General features: G+C 45.6%; 1 protein-coding gene across 5 annotated transcripts in view; it reads left to right on the top strand.

The window, feature by feature from the left end:
- The first annotated feature begins 4,558 nt into the window (after nt 1-4,558).
- NFYA (nuclear transcription factor Y subunit alpha) overlaps nt 4,559-22,672 on the top strand; it is a 37,304-nt gene continuing 19,190 nt past the window's right edge. For 3 of the 5 annotated variants that reach the window (XM_068265531.1, XM_068265534.1, XM_068265530.1), the window contains exons 1-3: nt 4,559-4,672; nt 19,815-19,911; nt 21,605-21,688. In XM_068265531.1, coding sequence (XP_068121632.1) covers nt 19,840-19,911; nt 21,605-21,688 — 156 coding nt within the window. In that variant the 5' untranslated portion in view covers nt 4,559-4,672; nt 19,815-19,839. The remainder of the gene's footprint in view (nt 4,673-19,814; nt 19,912-21,604; nt 21,689-22,672) is intronic. The other 2 variants (XM_068265533.1, XM_068265532.1) reach the window with 1 other exon arrangement.

Below are 22,672 nucleotides of genomic sequence, written 5' to 3'. Positions count from 1 at the left end.
GTTGCTATCTTTTATTTAAAGGATACCTGAACTGACATGTGACATAATGAGATAGACATGTGTATGTACAGTGCCTAGCACACAAATAACTATGGTGTTCCTTTTTTTCTTTCTCTGCCTGAAAGAGTTAAATATCAGGTATGAAAGTGGCTGACTCAGTCCTGACTCAGACAGGAAGTGACTACAGTGTGACCCTCACTGATAAGAAATTCCAACTATAAAACACTTTCCTAGCAGAAAATGGCTTCTGAGAGCAAGAAAGAGGTAAAAAAGGGGAATTTCTTATCAGTGAGGGTCACACTGTAGTCACTTCCTGTCTGAGTCAGGACTGAGTCAGCCACTTTCATACCTGATATTTAACTCTTTCAGGCAAAGAAAGAAAAAAAGGAACACAGCATAGTTATTTGTGTGCTAGGCACTGTACATACACATGTCTATCTCATTATGTCACATTTCAGTTCGGGTATCCTTTAAGGTTATTTTTTTCGATTTTCCTTTTGATGTGCTATCTGCCACTGTTAAAATAAACCTACCATTGAAATGATACTGTTCTGAGACTTTTCATTTCTTTGTCATTGGACAAACTTACAAAATCAGTGAGGGGTCAAATAATTATTTCCTCCACTGTATATGGAGGGGGGCTTTCTGGCTACCTATACTGATGGGAGTGGGGGCTCTCTGGCTACCTATACCGGAGGGTTGGAATTTCAGATGCAGGCCAACTCAGTATAGGTAGCAAGATGCAGATCCCCCTTCCAAGCATGGGTAGCCACAAAAGCCTCCAGTATTAGGCAGTCAGATACAGTTCCCCCAGTATAGACACCCTGAGAGTTCCCAGTATAGGTAGCCAGAAAACTCCTCCACTGTATAGGTAGCCAGTGAGCCTACCCACAGCATAGGTAGCCAGAGTTGCTCTCCTCTTAAGGGGCCCATACACTTAACAATTTTCCTGCCGATATACAGCAGATTCGATCACTGTGATCGAATCTGCTGTGAAATCGTTGTGCAAACGCTGAGAACGATCAATTTCCGTCTGAAGTCGATCGTTCCCGTCGATCCGTCCGTGCGGAAGATTTTTCTCGATCGCCAGCGGGTCGGGAGTGCGTCGATAGCGGCGTTCAAATGTCCGACCGACGCTAGCGGCAATACATTAGCTGATCCGGCCAGCGCGTATCCCCGCTGTCACCGCTGCTCCTTCTCCGCTGAGCTCTGGCAGGCTTCACTTCTTCCTTTCCCGACAGGAAGTTTAAATAGTAGAGCGCCCTCTACTGTTTAAACTTCCCCAGACAGGAAGTACAGTGAAGCTGCAGCCCTGGAGCCCGGAGCAGAGAAGAAGACAGCGGGGACCAGGGGACTCGGGCCGGCCGGATCAGGTAATGTATGCGGGGGGGGGGCAGCAGCGTCACAGATTGAATCGATTTCATGCTGAAAACGATTCACAATCTGTTTGCAGTAAAGGCAGCCATACGATTCCTCTCTCATCAGAGAGGGATCTATCTGTTGGTCGATCTGATGGCAAATTGACCAGTGTATGGCCACCTTTAATATAGGTAGCCTCTCCTTCGTACAGGTAGCCAGAGAGCCCCCTACTCAGTATAGATAGCCAGAGAGCTCTACGGCATCCACACACTGCCTATCTTCTTCCTTTTTAGGCATCCTCTCATTGGTAACTGATTGATAGAATCGTTCCGAAAAAAACTGAACCTTTCCCTTAAAGGATACATCCAGGGTGTTAAAAATAAATCTACTTACCTGGGGCTTCCTCCAGCCTCTGGCAGCTTATGTGCCCCTCGCCGCAGCTCTGCTCCCATCCGGTGGCCCGGGGTCCCCTCCGTTGCAGCAGCCGACCGGGGTAGGCAGCCTCTATGCCTGCCACAGGAACACCCCGAATGCATCCTTTTAAAGTATACCAGAGCCAAAAAGATGAGAAGCATTCTCATTCGTTCCCCTCCTTTGCCTGCTAAATGCCCCCGGCAACCTCTTCCGGGTCGCCGGAGTCAAGCACCAGTGTGCAGGCGCTGGCCTGGCTGTGTGCATCCAACAGCGTTGGACGCAAATCGTGATATGCACAGAGCGCTCTTGCCCGTGGTCAAGTGCTGTAGGGTGCCAAGAAAAATTGCATGCCAGACAAGCATGCCTAGAAAAAAAAGAGCAAAAGACATACTTTTTTATTTTTCACACATTGGTCCTTCCTTCCACCTCTAATCTTGTGTTTATTTATTTGAAGATAAGTAACATAACAATTTACAGATTAGACATAACATTGTGCACAATGAAATGAGGTTTTTTTTGCAGGTCAATATAATACACACTAGGTGATTTATGTCCGTTTAAAAACGGGTTCTAGGTCTCTTCAAGCTGCCACCACCACCAGACAGTACGCATGCGCGCGCACCTGTCCGCCTGGCTCCCTGACCCCATCCTCCTGTCCCAACGGCTATCCGTGCTGCGCAAATGAGCAGTAGCATAAAAACACTGACACAGGGACAGGATGACGCAGGGACACATAGGATTTTATTATATAGGATTAAGATGCACATTCAGGCTGGGAACACACTAAGCAGAAACGTTAGCATTGCGTAAAATGCAACGTTATTGCGTATAATGGTAAGTCAATGGGATGCATGAAAATACACGTGTATGTGTTTTTTAAAGAGACTCTGTAATTAAAAAAAACATTCCCTGGGGGGTACTTACCTTGGGAGGGGGAAGTCTCAGGGTCCCAATGAGGCTTCCCCCATCCCTGTAGCTGCAGGAAATCCAGCGCTGGCTCCCCACGTAGCATCCAGCAATCCTCGCTCAATAAGCCTGACAAGGCTTGATATGTTTACCTTACCTGGTTCCAGTGGGTGGTGCTGTTGCGGATCTCAGCATGGAAATAGACGGAATTGGCCGATTCCAGTCGGGACCGCTCTACTGCGCAGGTGTCTTACGTCTGCACAGTAGAGCGGACCCGACTGGGATCGGCTCCTTCCGTCTATTTCCGTGCTGAGATCTGCAACAGCGCCACCCGCTGTTGTGGTGGCTGGATGGTGTAATGGTTAAGGGCTCTGCGTCTGACGCAGGAGACCAGGGTTTGAATCACGGCTCTGCCTGTTCAGTAAGCCAGCACCTATTCAGTAGGAGACCTTTGGCAAGTCTCCCTAACACTGCTACTGCCTATAGAGCGCGTCCTAGTGGCTGCTGCTCTGGCGCTTTGAGTCCGCCAGGAGAAAAGCGCGATATAAATGTTATTTGTCTTATTTCCGAGACAAGAGCGGCAACTGCGCATGCGCTGAAGCTGGAAAGGTAAATATTTACATGCTCGCCGTTCCTGGACCCGCAGCGAGATCATCATGAGACAGAGGAGGACAAGGGAAGCCTCGATAAGATCCAGAGGCTTTCTCTCCCAATGTGATACTCCCCAGGGGCATATTTTTTAAATACAGATTCTCTTTAATATAGGTCTTTAAATGCTGGTTTTGGTTGCATATTTTCAAAAACGCATAAAAAACGCACATAATGAAAGTCAATGGTGACACAATGTATTGCGTTTTGTATCTGTTTTTGTAAAAAAAAAATAAAAAATATATATATATATATATTTTCCGATGTATATCTGTTTCCTGTTCACTTTCTAGTAATTTGCATAAAATGCATATGAAAAACACACGTAAATGCACAAACGCACATGACAGAAAATGTGACCTTTCACACACTGCGAAGTGTGCACCCAGCCTCATGCTACAGTTTTTTCATCAGATGCGTTCTTTTAATGCACTTTTTACAATTGTAAGTAATCAGAAGGTAATTGATTGTTCAAATATCTGACTTTCGGATGGATTATATTTTCTGTTTCAATCGATCGTAGCATTGTTTACATCAATTTGCACCACACACTGCAGTTTTCTGTGCAATTCAATTGTAAAAAGTGTGTTGAAAGATCGCATCTGATTAAAATATTGCACCGTTAATGGGCTCCTTTCGCATAACCAACAGATTTATAAAAAAATCACATGCACTCTAAATTTGCCTGTGTACATGAGAGGAATAAAAAGTACTGTGCCAGACGGTTTATCAGTTAAAAATCAGTGAGGCCGTCTCCCTAAAAATTCCCTCTCACGGTAAAGGGCATGTGTACAGTGAATTGTATATATGCCTTTATTCATGTATATTTGCATTGATTACACTGTGCAAGTTTTTTTTTACTGTCTATAGATGCACGTTTTCAATACAGAGTTGTTTATGCTATTTAGTAACTGAACGCCACGATTTGCGTTTACTACACAACTTCCGCTTTCATATCACTATGATGCTAATCCTTTCAGCATGCTGTTGACAACGGCCGTACGTCCGCAGTGCATTAGGTATCAATTATTATATCATGAATGATTGCCCAATGCCCATACCTACAATAAAGGCGAGAAACACGCCTTCCGCCACGCCCTACAAGTTGCTCAGGCGTCAGCACTCCCAGGCGCATGCTCACAGGAACACCAATGGGGCGGGCTGTTTAGAAATGTTAATTGCGCCTGCGCCATCTGGGACGCGTTTCATTGGGCATGCGCAGTTTGTATAGGTTTTCGGCGCCTTTGTCCATTCGCCATTTTGTGTATCTAAGCGCTGATTGGGCTCAGTCCTCCGGTTCTGGAACCAATCAGATCGGAGAGAGGAACCGAGACCGGGAGAGGTGGTGAGTAGGACCGGGGGAGAGAGCCAATAACACAACGGGGAGGGAGAAACATGACCTGAGCCGCATAGCCAATAACACCCTTGTATAGGGCAATAACATAAATAGCCAATCGGTGATGACTAAAGGGCCAACATTTGTCCAAAGCATGAGAGTCACTGCTCAGTGATTGCTGTGCTAAGGCAGCTGCTTGGCTGATGGGCAATCTATGTAGCTGGGCTCTCAGCTGGGGGGATTCGGGTGATCTGGACATACGTGTGATTAGTATTGCCTTCCACCCACATACATGTCCTATACAGCCATAGCGAGCTGATATGCTTCTGATGGGGATTCTGCAGACGGTCATACTGAGATCATATGGCGCTATTACACGCAGATTGTCTTCCTTCATATAACAAAGACATTTTACTTTGTTTAATGTACAGATTTTTAATAACTGTTAAAGTTGCGTAATTTCAACACGATGGCAGAAATGAGTTGGGGTTTTTTTGCTGTTTTTTTTTACTGGAAATGATCACGCAAATGCATTGTGTTGCAGTGTGTGCTTTGATTCATAAATATTTTCCCCTCTGATTAGATACAATGCTGAGATGTAAGGAGTACAAATGCCTGTGTTTAGGGCTCCTCAACACTTTTTGGATGCACTGCTTATGTAATGGCTACATGAATGTCCATTGCCTTTCATACTATGTTATATAGTGCAGTTACGCATTGTGGTGTATATATATATATTTCTAAGCAGGGAGCACATTTGCTTCCTGTGTTCGCGTGCTGCCCATCATCCCTCCTCTCTCCTTCAGAGTGGCACATGCACCTAGTAGCATGTCTCTACAGCGCTTGTTAAAAAGGATCATTAAGCAGGACAGAAAATTTGAAAGTGTAGGAGACAGCAGTCCATAAAGTTGGAAAGTCCTCAGCCAGTTGTTAGTTCACCTGCTTCACACTTTCTCAGCCACCTCCTTCCCTCTTTGTAGAACAGAACATACTGATGAGGGACAAATAATGTGCGCCTTTTCCCACTAGGTCTGTGGGTGGCAGTGGACATGTAGACCTGATCTGTGCTTCCCTATGAGCCTGTTCACAAAGTCTGAAGCACTGAACAGGGGAAAGTCTGTCTGCGATGTGGCAATGAACTTTTCTGACCTGCACAATAATCAGTGGGAAGCAAATACATTGCTATATGCTAGGATGTGACACGCTACTGCTATGAAGGCAGTGCGATCTTCACTCGACCACTAAAGCAGGTTCATTGCATTGTGTGTAACCAGCTGCTCTGGCATAGTATGCACTGACCCTATGTAGTCAATATTTCTGACCATCATTATTATTTTTTTTTTATATAGCGCCAACATATTCCGCAGCGCTTTACAAAGCACAATAAGACGACAAGGGGAACATAGATACAACTAACAAATGTACAGCAGAGTTCCAAGCAGCACAAATATTGTTACAAGAACAGTAAACATTAGGAGGATGTATTCATACCTGGGGCTTCCTCCAGCTCCCTTCAGGCTGATCAGTCCCTCGCCATCCTCCTCCACCGCCTGGATCCTGCGCTACGGTTCCTGGTAATTCAGCTAGCTGGGGTGTAGTGTGTCATCTAATGTTCATTAACCACTTAAGTACCAGCATTCTCTGACCCCTTAAGGACCATCCACTGCTGGTACAAAAAACACGACTTACCGCACGGATCCGCCTGTCATAGTGATCACAGGATCAGGAGCCAATGAAATCGTCTTCTGACCGGTTCACAGAGCTCTGCTGTCATAGCGATGGCAGGGCGAGTGGGCTGCACCAGCGGGATGGTGTCATGATCAGTGGTAGCGGTGAGTCCGTCATTGCGCTAATTGAAATCTACGCCCTGGCAGGGTAACAGGTCCCAAACAGTGTAAATTTCAATTAGGCTGGTCCAGAAGCGGTTAATTTACTTTAGTATGTTTGTAACAATTTTTAACAAAGGTTAGTTTAACTTTGAAGGACAACTGAAGTGAGTGGTATATAGTGGCTGCCATATTTATTTCCTTTTAAAGGATACCCCAACTGAAATGTGACATAATGAGATAGACATGTGTATGTACAGTGCCTAGCACACAGATAACTATGCTGTGTTCCTTTTTTTCTTTCTCTGCCTGAAAGAGTTAAATATCAGGTATGTAAGTGGCTGACTCAGTCCTGACTCAGACAGGAAGTGACTACAGTGTGACCCTCACTGATAAGAAATTCCCCTTTTTTACCTCTTTCTTGCTCTCAGAAGCCATTTTCTGCTAGGAAAGTGTTTTATAGTTGGAATTTCTTATCAGTGAGGGTCACACTGTAGTCACTTCCTGTCTGAGTCAGCCACTTGCATACCTTATATTTAACTCTTTCAGGCAGAAAAATAAAAAAAAGGAACACAGCATAGTTATTTGTGTGCTAGGCACTGTACATACCCATGTCTATCTCATTATGTCACATTTCAGTTGGGGTATCCTTTAAGCAATACCAGTCGCCTGGGTGTCATGCTGATCCCCCTTCCTCTAATGCTTTAAGCCATAGACCCTGGACAAGCATGCAGCAAATCAGTTTCTGACATTGTCAGATGTGACAAGATTAGCTGCATGCTTGTTTATGGTGTTATTCATACACTTCTGCAGCCAAATAGATCAGCAGGGCTGCCAGGCAACTGGAATTTTTTAACAGGAAGTAAATATGGCAGCCTCCATATTCTTCTCACTTCAGTTGTCCTTTAAAGTGTACCTTAGATGTAATAAAAGAAGAAATTTATACATACTTGGGGCTTCCTCTCAGTCCTCCGCCACGGGTCCAGGTAATTTGGCCAGTCGGCACAGCCCGGCTGCGAGCACTTCCGCGACCAGGAGTGTTCTGCGCCTGAGCGTTTGTACTGCACAGGTGCTGAAAGCACATGCACACTATACCCCGGCTGGCTGAATTACCAGGAACCGTAGCACAGGATCCAGGCGGTGGAGGAGGATGGCGAGGGACTGATCAGCCTGAAGGGAGCTGGAGGAAGCCCCAGGTATGAATACATTTCTTCTTGTATTACATCTCGGGTTACTTTAAAGCCTTAAGGCATCCTCCTTTTTTTGTTGTTTTTTTTTTGTGTGGTTTTTGGTAGCAAGGGTAATCTGTGACTGAAGTCATTACTTACGCAATTTTCCTGTTTGATGCAGTTGTTCCAGAGATGGGCTCAGCCCACACTTGTCTGGTTGCAGATCAGAATGCATTTTAAACGGATCAGTTTTTCTAAAAACTTTTTGTAGCATACGTTTCCAGTCCATTTAAACATGTCAAACGTGTTCTTCCTTCATGTTGTTTGTTTCTATTGGATAAGAAATCCGCAAAGATGATGCTGAGGGGAGGAACAGGAAGTAGGCAGTTCGTTTTGGCTCCCGTTTTGTGTGGAAAGTTCTGTGTGTGAAGGGAGATCCATTTTTGTGTTGCCTTTCGTTGCCTTCGTGGGCATCAGGGCTCCGGGAAAATGTGCACAGTCCAGACTCACCGCTCAGTTTTCATGCACAGATCCGTTTTTTGACCAGAGTGAAGAAGGCTGCTATTTTTAACATTGGGATCTGTGGCTCCATTTTTTGTCCGCTTCAAAAAATGTACAACACGAATACAGTTCCTGAACAAGTGTGAGCCGAGCCTAATTCCCTGTGGAACAGTCATTCAGATGATTCAGAAAAACTAGGAAAAGTAATTGAGATGGAAATTATTACGAGTTCACTTGCAAGTATGGAAATTTTGTACTCAAACCTATGCAACTTAAAAATGGATAGATAAATAGATTACAGTAGTCCTTTATGTAAACATTAGTAATCATTAACCACTTCCCGACCGCCGTATGTACAATTGGCGGCCGGGAAGTGCACCCCGCAAGGACCGCCGTATTGACAAATGGCGGCGGTCCTTGTAGGGGCATGGGCGGAGCGATCGCGTCATCAGTGACGCGATCCTCCGCCGGGAGTCGGAAGCCCGGCATTTTGCCTCTGCTCGCCGGCCACTTAGCAGAGCCGGCGAGCGGAGGAATCCAACAATGTAGCCAATCAGGTAGTATAAGGCACTTTGTTAAGTAAACAAAGTGCCTTATACGTGCTTCCTCCTCGCCTCGTGGTCTCATTGTTGCAGAGACCACTAGCGAGGAGGAAGCACTTTGTAAGTATCAGCACACAGCCGTTTTTTTTGCCTTACAGCCCCCTGATCACCCACCCCAGGCCTCATACCCCCCCTGATCACCCCAGCAGACCCCTGCCTAGCACCCTTGCACCCCTGCAAAACCCCCACCCCCCCACCTGCCACTAACTAGCGACGCTGCCCCTTAGTTTAGGTCCCTAACTGCCTCCTAGTCACCCCTGATCCCCCCCCCTACCTTTAGATCACCCCCAGACCCCATCCCAGACTACCCCCCTGTATACTGTATACATCTGTATACAGCTACCTTACCCCCTGATCCCCCTCTGATCACCTGTCTATCACCTGTCCATCACCCCTCAGCACCCCCACCCATCAGAGCAGACCCTAACTGCCCCGCGGGGGTAACCGATCACCTGCCCAGGCCCTCGATTGCCCTCATACCCCCCTTCTGATTACATCCCCTGCTCTTTGTTTACATCTGTCCTCCCCAGCGATCACTAACTGATCTTTGATCAGTAACCCCATGTGTCTGCCTCTCATCAGATCAGGACTCAGTCTGCCCCGTGCGGGCTCCTGATCAACCCCCCACCCCCTCAAATCGCCCTCAGACCCCCCCCCCCCCCCCTAATCACCGTCCAAATGCATTGTATTTGACTGTGCTGCGCTTGTATTCGATTGTGCTGCGCTTGTATTTAATTGTGCTGCGATTGTATTTGATTGTCCCGTGATCTGCTTCGATTGCCCCGTGATTGTTTGATTGCCTGAGACCCCACTTCCCGCCACACCCAATCCCACCCTCCCCCCATCACCTTCCGAGTGCATCAGATTTGATTGGGCTGTGATTGGATTCGATTGTGCTGTAATTGTATTTGATTGTCCCGTGATCGGCTTCGATTGCCCCGTGATTGTTTGATTGCCTGAGACCCCACTTCCCGCCACACCCAATCCCACCCTCCCCCCATCACCTTCCGAGTGCATCAGATTTGATTGTGCTGTGATTGGAGTCGATTGTGCTGTAATTGTATTTGATTGTCCCGTGATCGGCTTCGATTGCCCCGTGATTGTTTGATTGCCTGAGACCCCACTTCCCGCCACACCCAATCCCACCCTCCCCCCATCACCTTCCGAGTGCATCAGATTTGATTGTGCTGTGATTGGAGTCGATTGTGCTGTAATTGTATTTGATTGTCCCGTGATCGGCTTCGATTGCCCTGTGATTGTTTGATTGCCTGAGACCCCACTTCCCGCCACACCCAATCCCACCCTCCCCCCATCACCTTCCGAGTGCATCAGATTTGATTGTGCTGTGATTGGAGTCGATTGTGCTGTAATTGTATTTGATTGTCCCGTGATCGGCTTCGATTGCCCCGTGATTGTTTGATTGCCTGAGACCCCACTTCCCGCCACACCCAATCCCACCCTCCCCCCATCACCTTCCGAGTGCATCAGATTTGATTGTGCTGTGATTGGAGTCGATTGTGCTGTAATTGTATTTGATTGTCCCGTGATTGTTTGATTGCCTCTGAGACCCCACTTCCCACCAACCCCAATACCTCTCAAATACTCCCTTTTTGCTAGGTAGGTGCTCTTTTTTTCTGGGTAGTCTCGGAGGAAAACCCCATAAATTTAGCAATCCAAAATGGCAAGAAGGGGGCTTTCCGATGACGAGGTATACAGGTACATGGACCAGTCGGATGAGTTCTTTTGGGAAGAATCATCCGTCGAATCTTCCGGGTCCGAATTTGAACCTGTAGAAAGCAGTGGTTCCCTGACCGATAGTGATGACGAGGCTATGGTCCCGGCTAGAGCCAGGCGTACCAGACCCCAAGTCGTTAGACCGCAGGTGGCGCAGGATCCGCCTCAAGGGCAGCAGGGTGGTGCTAGCGCTGTTGATAGTTTTCTTGGTGAGGCAGGCACCAGCAGCGCAGCATCTCCTGGACTTAGTGCCAGTGCTTCCGTAGACCCTGGCGAAGTGGTGAGCGTCAGCATGGAAGTTGAAACTGGTACGGTGGCAAGTGCAGTAGTACCCCCGTCGCAGCCACCAAGAAGAAGACGGGCCCGTAGTACCCATAGACTCCCAGAGGTGCTGGCACAACCAGATTGGCAATCCCCTGATTCCGCCGCACCCGTAGTGCCCCCTTTCACCGCCCAGTCTGGAGTCCAGGTGGCGACAGCTCATCTAGGAACGGCCCTAGAATTTTTGCAGCTGTTCATCACCCAGGTTCTCTTGGACTTAATTGTGGTTGAGACCAACCGTAAAGCCACACAATTCATCACCGAGCACCCGGAGAGCATGTATGCCCAGCCTTTCGGGTGGAAACCAGTCCAAGTTTCCGACATTAAAATCTTTTTGGCCCTTATCCTTCACTTGGGACTAATGAAACAGAATGTATTGCGGTCGTATTGGTCTACGAACCCAGTACATCATGTTCCCTTGTACCCTGCTGCCATGTCCAGGACACGATTTGAGTCCATCCTGCGCTTCCTGCACTTCAACGACGACGAAACCTGTCATGAAAGGGGAGACCCTGCTTATGACCGGCTCCACAAAATTCGGCCCCTCATAGACCACCTGTCCTCAACATTTGCAGATGCTTATATCCCTGAACAGAACATCTGCGTAGACGAGTCCCTCTTACGCTTTACCGGGCGCCTTGGCATCAAACAGTACATCCCAAGCAAGCGCGCCCGGTATGGGGTGAAACTGTATAAGCTCTGTGAAAGGGCCACAGGCTATACATGTCGTTTTAGGGTCTATGAGGGAAAAGACTCAAAATTGGAGCCGGTCGGATGCCCTGACTACCTGGGGAGCAGTGGAAAGGTTGTGTGGGACTTGGTGTCACCCTTGTTCCAGAAGGGGTACCATCTTTTTGTGGACAATTATTACACAAGTGTGGCCCTCTTTCAGCACTTAAAGTTAGAAGGAATCCGATGCTGTGGCACTGCGCGGCCTAGTCGCCAGGGGTTCCCCCAACGGCTCATTACCACCAGACTTGAACGGGGGCAGAGGGCCGCCTTGCGTACTGAAGACCTGCTCGCGGTGAAATGGAGGGACAAGAGGGACGTTTACTTTCTGTCCACCATTCACACAGACACGACAGTCCAAATTCAACGGGCAACTAAGGTCATTGAAAAGCCCCTTGTCGTCCACGAATATAATGTCAACATGGGAGGGGTGGACTTCAATGACCAGAGGTTAGCGCCCTATTTAATGACCCGGAAAACAAGACGCTGGTATAAGAAAGTGTCTTTTTATCTGATTCAATTGGCAGTTTACAACAGCTTTGTTCTCTACAGTAAGGCTGGGAGAACTGGATCTTTCCTCCAATTTCAGGAACAGATCATTCTGGACATCCTGTATCCAGGAGGTGCCAGGCCCCCCCCCCCCCCCCCCAGATGCAACTAGCCGACTGCATGGTAGGCATTACGCCTATCAGATTCCGTGTGCCCCAGGTCAACGCATCCGAAGAAAACGTTGTCGTGTCTGCAGCAGGACTGGAAGAAGGAATGACACCAGTTTTTATTGTCCCCGCTGTCCTGACCAGCCTGGTCTATGCGTAGGGCCGTGTTTTGAGAGGTACCATGAGCAGGTACACTATTAGAACCTAGGGAACTCCAGACACAGGAGTAGGCACACTCAGTGGTCTTTCGCACATTGTCGCAGGGAGAGGAGAGGTAAGCTTGAAGACCAAACGGGTAAGCATAAAAGTGGGAAGAAGGATCGGTTTCCATGCTTGATATTGCTGATCTGTCCTGGGTTGGCGATATAAGACGGCATGTTTGAATTTTCCACTAACTTGTGACAAAAAATAAAATCTTCTATGAACTCACCATACTCCTAACGGCATACCTTGGGGTGTCTTCTTTCTAAAATGGGGTCATTTGTGGGGTTCCTATACTGCCCTGGCATTTTAGGGGCCCTAAACCGTGAGGAGTAGTCTGGAAATCAAATTCCGCAAAATGACCTGTGAAATCCTAAAGGTACTCATTGGACTTTGGGCCCTTTAGCGCAGTTAGGGTGCAAAAAAGTGCCACACATGTGGTATTGCCGTACTCGGGAGAAGTAGTACAATGTGTTTTAGGGTGTATTTTTACACATACCCATGCTGGGTGGGAGAAATAACTCTGTAAATGGACAATTGTGTGTAAAAAAAAATAAATAAAAAATTGTCATTTATAGAGATATTTCTCCCACCCAGCATGGGTATGTGTAAAAATACACCCCAAAACACATTATACTACTTCTCCTGAGTACGGCAATACTACATGTGTGGCACTTTTTTGCAGCCTAACTGCGCTAAGGGGTCCAAAGTCCAATGAGCACCTTTAGGCTTTACAGGGGTGCTTACAATTTAGCACCCCCCAAAATGTCAGGACAGGAAACACACCCCACAAATGACCCCATTTTGGAAAGTAGACCCTTCAAGGTATTCAGAGAGGGGCATGGTGAGTCCGTGGCAGATTTCATTTTTTTTTGTCGCAAGTTAGAAGAAATGGAAACTTTTTTTTTTTTTTTTTTTTTTTTTTTTTTTGTCACAAAGTGTCATTTTCCGCTTACTTGTGACAAAAAATAATATCTTCTATGAACTCACTATGCCTCTCAGTGAATACTTTGGGATGTCTTCTTTCCAAAATGGGGTCATTTGGGGGGTATTTATACTATCCTGGAATTCTAGCCCCTCATGAAACATGACAGGGGGTCAGAAAAGTCATAGATGCTTGAAAATGGGAAAATTCACTTTTTGCACCATAGTTTGTAAACGCTATAACTTTTACCCAAACCAATAAATATACGCTGAATGGTTTTTTTTTTTTATCAAAAACATGTTTGTCCACATTTTTCGCGCTGCATGTATACAGAAATTTTACTTTATTTGGAAACTGTCAGCACAAAGTTAAAAAAATCATTTTTTTGCCAAAATTCATGTCTTTTTTTGCTGAATATAATAAAAAGTAAAAATCGCAGGAGCAATCAAATGGCACCAAAAGAAAGCTTTATTAGTGACAAGAAAAGGAGCCTAAATTCATTTAGGTGGTAGGTTGTATGAGCGAGCAATAAACCGTGAAAGCTGCAGTGGTCTGAATGGGAAAAAAGTGGCCGGTCCTTAAGGGGTAGAAAGCCCTAGGTCCTTAAGTGGTTAAACGGTACCTGTAACTTTGAAAAAAAAAAAGTTACATTCTTACCCATGTAGAGGAAAGCTTCTAGATGAACTTCAGCATTGCTGGTCAGGACCTTCTAGTTTGCAGCGGTGCTCTCCTCCATGTGACGGAAGCAGGAGCATGCACAGACCGCATGACCCGACTTCCGCTTCCGGGGTCAACGCACGACTTTGCTGAGATTTGCTGGCCCAAATGCAATTTACACTGGCCGGACTCGGGGGCAGAAAGCTTTACATCACTGACGGTGAGTGAGGTGTATTCCCAAGTATTCGTGGGTATGCTTAACCACTGGTCCCCAGGCTTAACACCACCCTACCCCCTTAACGACCAGGCTCTTTTTTGCTCAGTTGGGCTGTGCAGTTTTTTCAGCCTGCTGCGCAGCCCAGCTGTGGAGCCCAGCGATCAGACTCACTTCCTTGTTCTGTCCCTAAGGGGACATGCTGCCGGAGGTGTCCTATCGCTGTGGCAGTTGTGTGTTTTTTTTTTTTTTTTTTTTTTTTTTAATTTATTTTTTTTTATTCAGCCTGTATGCGCCTGTTTCTCCCTCCTCCTTCCCTCCTCCCCTCCGGGTTCTGTATGGAACAGGACGGCGATCCGTCCTGTGCCGCCTCTCATGGGCATCAGCCTATGAGAGCGCGACGATCCCAAGCCAATCAGAGGCCGGGGATCGCCGATCTCGTACACCGCTGCCGGAGACTGCAGCGCTGTACGGATTTTAACAAAGGTGATTTCTTTCCCCTTTCATTTACAAACAGCCTGCTAGCTGCGATCGGCGGCTAGCAGGCTGATCACGAAGCTCTGCTCCGTGAACTGGCAGGGAACAGTCGTGCATGCACGCGGCCGTTCCCTGGGAAACTGCGGCTCCAGGACCTGACGCAATCGGCGCTAGGCGGTCCTGGGGCTGCTGCCACAGTCACGCCTATCTCGCCGTGACGCGGTCGTTATGTAGTTAAAGAGAACCTGAGGTGGGTTTTAAGAATGCTATTAGGACACAGAGACTGGTTCTGCATACAATGACCAGCCTCTGTTACTATACTGTACCCCCCCCCCCCCCCCCAGGCCAGAGACCCCTGTGCTCTGCTGTCCCCCAGAAAAAAAAAACGCTGTGCTAGCGACATGCAGCTTGATGCTAGCCGGCTGTTTACATTTACCGCCGCTCCCCCGCCTCCTCTATATCGCCGCTCCCCGCCTGCGTCCCTTCCCTCCCCGCTATACTGTGCCCTGCTGTCCCCCAGGAAAAACAAAAAACGCCATGCTAGCGACATGCAGCTTGTCGCTAGTAGGCTGTTTACATCCAGGCTTTCATTTTCCGCCGCTCCCCGCCTGCGTCCCTTCCCTCCAATCAGCTTACAGAGGCGGGGAGGGAAGGGACGCAGGCGAGGAGCGGCGATATAGAGGAGGCGGGGGAGCGGTGGTAAATGACAGCCCGCTAGCATGGCGGTTTTTTTATTTTCTGGGGGACAGCAGAGCGCAGGGGTGGGGGGGGGGGTACAGTATAGTAACAGAGGCTGGTCATTGTATGCAGTACCAGCCTCTGTGTCCTAATAGCATTCTTAAAACCCACCTCGGGTTCTCTTTAAGTTCATACCCACATAGTCTGCTCAGGGTGCCTTTAATAAATCATGAGTAAAAATATTTGCTTTATGTTGCTTTTTGGTGTAACAATATGTAATTCGACCTCCTGGCTTTTCAGCTTGGTTTAAATTTGAACATGTTTATGAAATGTAAAAACCATAAAACCATAGCATTTTAAAATATGGTTGTGGTCTGAGTATTTTGTTAGTTTGTTAGTGTGGTTTTTTTTTTTTCGTTTTTTTTTGATTTTTTGTTTCCCAAAGTTTGGGATTTTGGTGAATCATTACCAGAACCATGACGAAATGGGTGCTGAAAACTGCTAGGCCCTGCTCAAGCTATGAAACGTGTTTGCTATTTCACAATTTCTCTGGGAAGTTCAAAACACTTGGCACATTGTTTCTAATGTTACTTTAAAGCTTCCAAAATGATACTATGTATGGAAGTTTAGTCTTCGTTAGTAAACTATGCCAACTTTTGCCTCTTGTTAAACAAAATGTGTAATGCATGTATTGGTGTTATGCTAGGTAGACACGATACAATTTTCTGGTAGATTTCTTGCCAGATCGATTATATCCAACCTGTCCGAACTGATTTTGATCGCTTTTTTTACATTCACTTCTATGGAAATTGATCGGAAAATCGATAGCTGATTGGACAGGTTGGCTATAATCGATCTGGCAACTTAACAGAAAATTGTATCGTGTGTACTAGGCATTACCACAATTCATTTTGTAATTGTATTGTAAGCTAATATTCCATTTATATCTGTAGTGACTATAACTTTGTAATGCAAATGGCAATTTCATTGTAAAGTTGATGCAAATTATATTAGCAGTATGCGATTCGTATGTAGACTTTAATTTTTCTGCTTGTAATATTTGCTTGAGGAACACCTACAAGAACTGTCGTTCAGAAGAAATTGGCTAGTGCCGTGCTCTGTTGCTATGCGGTAAGGTGAGAGGTGACGGAGTGGCACAGGAGGAGTGTCACTGAGAGGCGTGAACAATGCGTTAGATCCGTTGGGCCGATTGCTCCCCGAGCAACCTTTCACATACTACTTGTGAGATTTTCCTTCCGCTTCGTACACATGCTAGATTAAACTCAGCCTCTGCTGAGTATCTAACATGTGTTCAGTGGCCTGTGATCCGCCTGGCAAATCAACTCAGCCAAGAGCATTGTTCTGCCCACTCACTCTAAGCAGTTTATGCTCTTTATACACTGGTGTGTTGGCATAGCAACAGAGGCTAGGCATGTATCTGTACAGCCTCTGTTTTTTTTTTTTGGGGGGGGGGGGGGTTAAGGTTCCCTTTAAGCCTTGCATCCTGGCCAAGGCCAAGTCTTCCTATTCAGTTTGGTAACATGAACTGAAGGGAAATCCTCTGTTTCGAGTTGCCATTATATGCTGTCACTTACCAGTTCTTAGGGAAGTTTCTGCTGTAGTCTTTAAGTTTGCTGCTTCATATGATAGTAGCAGGCAGGTGCATTGTTACGAAGTGGACGCTTCACACTCCACATTAGTGTAGCATGAGATAACCACATTGCATTTGTGTTGAGAGGGAGATGGGACAGGGTTCATAACAGCTGTGCAGGCTGTTATGGATATATTTCAGTGGTCAGGGCTATTTTACCTTTCTGTTCACTTAATTTTTAGGTTATGATTTACCCTAATTACACAACCAGTCCTATATCTATATATCATGAGTATATAGTTGTAGATACAGTGGTCCAGTAGCCTGCCACAACTTCTCATATGTAACCAGCGAGAACAGGACCCTGGCCAAACTGTAGGGTTTGTTCAGAAACGCACAGTGCTGAGTGGTGCACACAGCTCTGCACTGCCATGAGCCGGCTGTGTAGTACAGAATGACGCAGTCTTATTCATTTCACTGTGTACAAATACACTTGGAATGCATTTTTTCCCGGACAGGTGGTTTAAATAACCTCATAGCAATGAATGGGGAATTTAAGCAACAGCAGGAGAGGGCAGGGCAGTGAGTACCACTGTGCACCTGTTTTGGTGTGAACATTGAGATTTTCAACAAGCTCAGCGGAAGCTAGCAGGAGAACCTGTACTAAATCACACTAGTATAACCTGTTGTTTCGTTATCGTCAACAGAGACTTTTACCATTTTAGACATCAGTGAGATTTGGTAACGATAGCATTGTAACTTATTCCTAGTAGTTCTGGAAATGAAAACTTTGAAAATGACAAGGCTCCAGAAATTTCTTCCCACTTTCTGAAGACAAACTGAGTTTCACCTTTTTTTAATCTAGACTGGCCACAACTGCAGCGTAGAATTAGACTGGGTTTCCATTTTTGCGAATACGGGCCAATTCTCCGGCCACTAATTCAGGTGGAATTTGGCCTTTAGAAGTTAATGCAGAGCATCCAATTTTGTGGCTGGGGAAAAATCGGGGGGGGGGGGGGGGGGGGTTTGCATCTGTCCATCATAGTTGCCTGACTGGTGAAAGGGAGCAGTTGACAGGCAATGAATTAACTGCCTTCAGCTGCTCATGGAAAAGAGGCCTCGCATATACGTGTACAGAAAATTCCCTAACTTTGATCTCTAGTCTTTTTAAGTCTCCCTGCAACCCTTAGGCTAACATTATGTGGGCATTTTAAGTACATTTGTATGAACTTGGGTGCATAAAGAAAAATTGAGGGTGTGAAATGTTTGTTGCACCTGGAAAGATATAGTAAACAGTGCATTCAGGCAACACAGTAGGAAAACACACACGTAAACATCCCCATTGAATAACATGAATAGTGCATTCACACCAGTGTTCACATCTAATAAAAATGCAAAGACAAGTAAACTGTGTGTGAATTATGCTGGGAATACACGTTTCGTTTTTGCCTTCGTTTTAGCCTTCGATTCGTTCAGTAAACGAATCGAGTGTTGAAAACGTATGTGAAAATAGTCATAATCTCATTATAGTTTCGATTAATAGACCCCAAAAACGAACGACTAGTGATCGAACATGTTTGATATTATCTCTCTTTATCCATCTAATCGAGCCATTGGTAGGCTTGATGGCTGTTCAGATCGATTATATGTTCGTTTATGTTAGTCCGTCCCTGTAAAAAGGGATTTTCGTTTCGTTTCTTTGCAGCCTTCAATCATTGGAAAAACAAAACCATCAGAATCGAAAAAAAAAAACGAAACCATGGGTGGTGATATTAACCGTGCGTTCGATTATTTCGGGAACGAAAAGGACAAAAGGCACAATCGAAACGAAGGCTAAAACGAAGGCAAAAACGAAACGTGTATTCCCAGCATTAGTCTGCCTTCCTTCTGTTACCCAGAGCTAACTGCTCCCTAGCACAATACCTGCATCTCCACCCACTGCCATCAGTATGCAAGCCATCAAACTCTGCTTATTCATCTGATTATACTAAATACTGTATGCCAATTTTGAGTTGCTGCCTGCTACAAGCATAAGAGTAATACAGAGGAGCATTTTGGAAAATACAGAGAGGTCCTACATAGTTTCAAAAAAGCCCCAGTGGCCAACAATCATATTTCTCATCTCTTTACTAGTCTGCTATTCTAAACAGTTGTTCTTTTATGTTTTCAAAAACGAAAACATCAGAAACAGATCTTACAGCATGATTTGTCTTATATTAAATATCATATCCCCTCTCGCCTCATTGCTTAGCTTTCATCTTCCATGTGGATATCACTGTAGCACTGGACCCAAGTCCCTAACAAAAAATGTGACATCACTGTTCCATGCACAAAATTCCACTGCAACATGTTTCTTTGATGCACACCTAAATAAAAGGTAGTCTATGGCCTTTCCGGACAGCACTGCATATGGTATGCAATCGCTCCATGGAAACTGCCCTTGTCCAATTAATCAATGACTTAAGTGAAATTAAGTCTACTATTTATACTTCTTTAGTTTAATCAGCTTTTGACACCTTGAACTATTCTGTGCTCTTCCAAAACTTCAGTTGGTTGGTCTCTCTTGGCTTTCCTCCCACTTTGTTACTTGGAATGTAACTTTACTCTTTCTCCCCCTGTCCCCTTTGTGATGGTACAGCAAGGTTCAGGTCTCAGACCCCTTCTCTTCTCTATTTACACCTATAGTCTTGCTCAGCTTATCAGCTTGTTAGGCTTCCACTTTCCCCTATATGTGAATGATACCCAAAGCTCTAGCAACTGGCATGGTTTTTGAAGGAAATTAGTATGCCTCCATATTTCGTTACAGAGTCACTTTAACTTGCAATTCCCCACATTACTCCATTAATGGACATGTCTTTTAACATTTACAGGTAAAAGTAGGCTGCATACTTGCAGATGGAGCAGTACGCAAGCAGCAATGGTTCACCAGAGCAGATTGTGGTGCAAGCTGGACAAATCCAACAGCAGGTGAGATTTTGAGATTTCATTGCATGCAGGCCATGAAAGGTTCAGTCAAGATTCTCGCTCAGCTACTGAACCCATATTAATATGAAATGATTTAAGGCCCTGCTAAACTTTGGCAGCAAGAGCTGCCTTACTGTCATCTCTTCACTGCAGCTGCTTCTCTCTCATCTGTTGGGGTCCTCCACGGCCCCCCATGTCTTGTGATCATATAATGCTGCAGGTCATACTCTGAGGCTGTGGGCAATTATGCCCCATTCTCTGCACCATTCCAGAATGCAAGCACTATGCCACCAGGGGAAATGTGCGGTTAGTAACCTCAGTAATGTGCGGTGAGAGAGGCTCAGCAGTTCTTTAACATGGCCCTTTCTGGGAACTGGTACTCCTGGACCTCAGGGAGGAACCATGGCATAAAAATCTATTGTATAAAATAAGTATACATTTGTTGTGTAGACCTTCAATGAGGATGAGGGGTTGGTACCCTGTTTTATGTTCAGGGATGGAGCTGTGCTGCCAACTCATCCCTTTAAAGGGATACTGTAGGGGGGTCGGGGGAAAATGAGCTGAACTTACCCGGGGCTTCTAATGGTCCCCCGCAGACATCCTGTGCCCATGCAGCCACTCCCCAATGCTCCGGCCCCGCCTCCGGTTCACTTCTGGAATTTCTGACTTTAAAGTCAGAAAACCACTGCGCCTGCGTTGCCATGTCCTCGCTTCCGCTGATGTCACCAGGAGTGAACTGCGCAGACACAGACCATACTGGGCCTGCGCCGTGCGCTCTTGATGACATCAGTGGGATCGAGGACACAGCAACGCAGGCGCAGTGGTTTTCTGACTTTAAAGTCAGAAATTCCAGAAGTGAACCGGAGGCGGGGCCGGAGCATTGGGGAGTGGCTGCGCCAACACAGGATGTCTGCGGGGGACCATTAGAAGCCCCGGGTAAGTTCAGCTCATTTTCCCCCGACCCCCCTACAGTATCCCTTTAATTACTGACACATTTAAGTTATACAGGTTCTGGGGCTACTTACACATAATCAGTGCCTTAACTGCATCTACCTAACCATGAAACCTGTATAATTCATATGTGTCAGTAATTAAAGGGATGAGTTGGCAACACTGGGATGGAGACAATAAAGAGATGGCCAAGAAAGTGTTCTGTTCATTGGTGTGTTATGGATTATTTTACCTTGAAATTTAAATTCCATTTTCTTCAGTATGCATACATATATTTAGTTTTAGAAAAATAGTAAAGAAGGTGCGCTGGATAGATAGATAGATAGATAGATAGATAGATAGATAGATAGATAGATAGATAGATAGATAGATAGATAGATAGATAGATAGATAGATAGATATTATTATTATAATCTCCAGCGCACCTTCTTTTTGGAAGTGTCGTTTTGGTAGGTGGGGAGTAAGGGGGAACTCCGTCTAGAAGGTTGCTGCAGGACGAGAATTTTCTTGAATCTTAACCCTGTAATTGATATAACTCTCTCATAATAGATAGACTATTAAAGGGAGAGTGTACAACCAGTTAATAAGCAGCGCACCTTGTAGAATATCTGTGTCATATATTTAGTTTTAGGGGTTTTTTTTGGTTTGTTTTTTGTTTTTGTTTTTTCTTATAATGGCAAGTGTACAACTCCTGGCAGACTCTCATGGTCAGGCTGGCTCTTCTTCTTCCTCTCCTTTTTCTTAGCCTGGTGCTGTCACTGCTGTCCAGTTACAGACGGAGGCTCAAGTGGGAGCAGCCTCTGGACAGCAAGTTCAGACCCTCCAGGTAGTTGTGTCTGGCAGATAAATGTAATCAACACTCCATAAAGTTCACCATTGCTTACTTGGTCATGTGACGTCAGCATGGGTCAGTTACATTGTCCAAAGTATCTCTTGCATTTTTCAACTGTAGCATGATATTGTAGACTGAAGCATGTTTCCCAGCTGTTGTGTGTGTGTGTGTGTGTATATATATTACTTTTTACATGATTTTGAGTACTGTAATTGTTTTCAGTCCTTTTTATTGTTGTCGGTTCTTTTTGATCCAAATTTTGGGGAAAGCATGGCTAAAGCATAAACCTATCTACAACATTCTTTTTGGTTCAAATCTGTGTTCGATGCAAAACTATGTGTAAATATTTAATGTACATGAATAAAAGGTTAAATGGGTTTTCCAGGCTCATGAAGCTCTTTGTCGATATGAATCATTTGAACTGCAAGTCAGCGGCCTTTTTCAAGCACTACTACAGATCGATCCTTCAATAGTGAAAATTGCCATAGAATGGAGGGATGCATCCTCCTGGACTTGGCATAGGGAAAAGCAATGTTGCTGCCAGTGTAGTGCACACACATTTCCAATAAATTTCAGCATGAAACTTATTGGATATCTGTGCCGCTGCATCCTGGGCCCCCAGCTCTTGCCCCCCCCCCCCTCGGGCCTCTGGGGAGTATAGAAGCTATTGAAGCTCCCCATCTGCTAGTACACACCTCCTGTATCATTTCTCTATCGCTGGTGGACATACATGCTGTCAGGTCACTTGGTACAGTCACCCGCCCGAGGGCAAGTCGGTTGTTCGAAAATCGAAACAACACTACTGCAATGCACCCAACTGAGGCCTTTTGAGTGAGATTTTTTTATTTTATTATTTTTACAAAACAATGACTTAATTATTTGCATTGATTTTTATCAGTTTCAAAAAATGAAAATAAATGGATGTTTTTTGCAATTCTCTCCCTTTAAAGCTGGCCATATACATAGAATTCTTTTCAATGT

The sequence above is a fragment of the Hyperolius riggenbachi genome, chromosome 2 (assembly GCF_040937935.1).
Source record: "Hyperolius riggenbachi isolate aHypRig1 chromosome 2, aHypRig1.pri, whole genome shotgun sequence".
Lineage (NCBI taxonomy): Eukaryota > Metazoa > Chordata > Amphibia > Anura > Hyperoliidae > Hyperolius > Hyperolius riggenbachi.
This window is presented reverse-complemented; position numbering and strand designations above follow the sequence as displayed.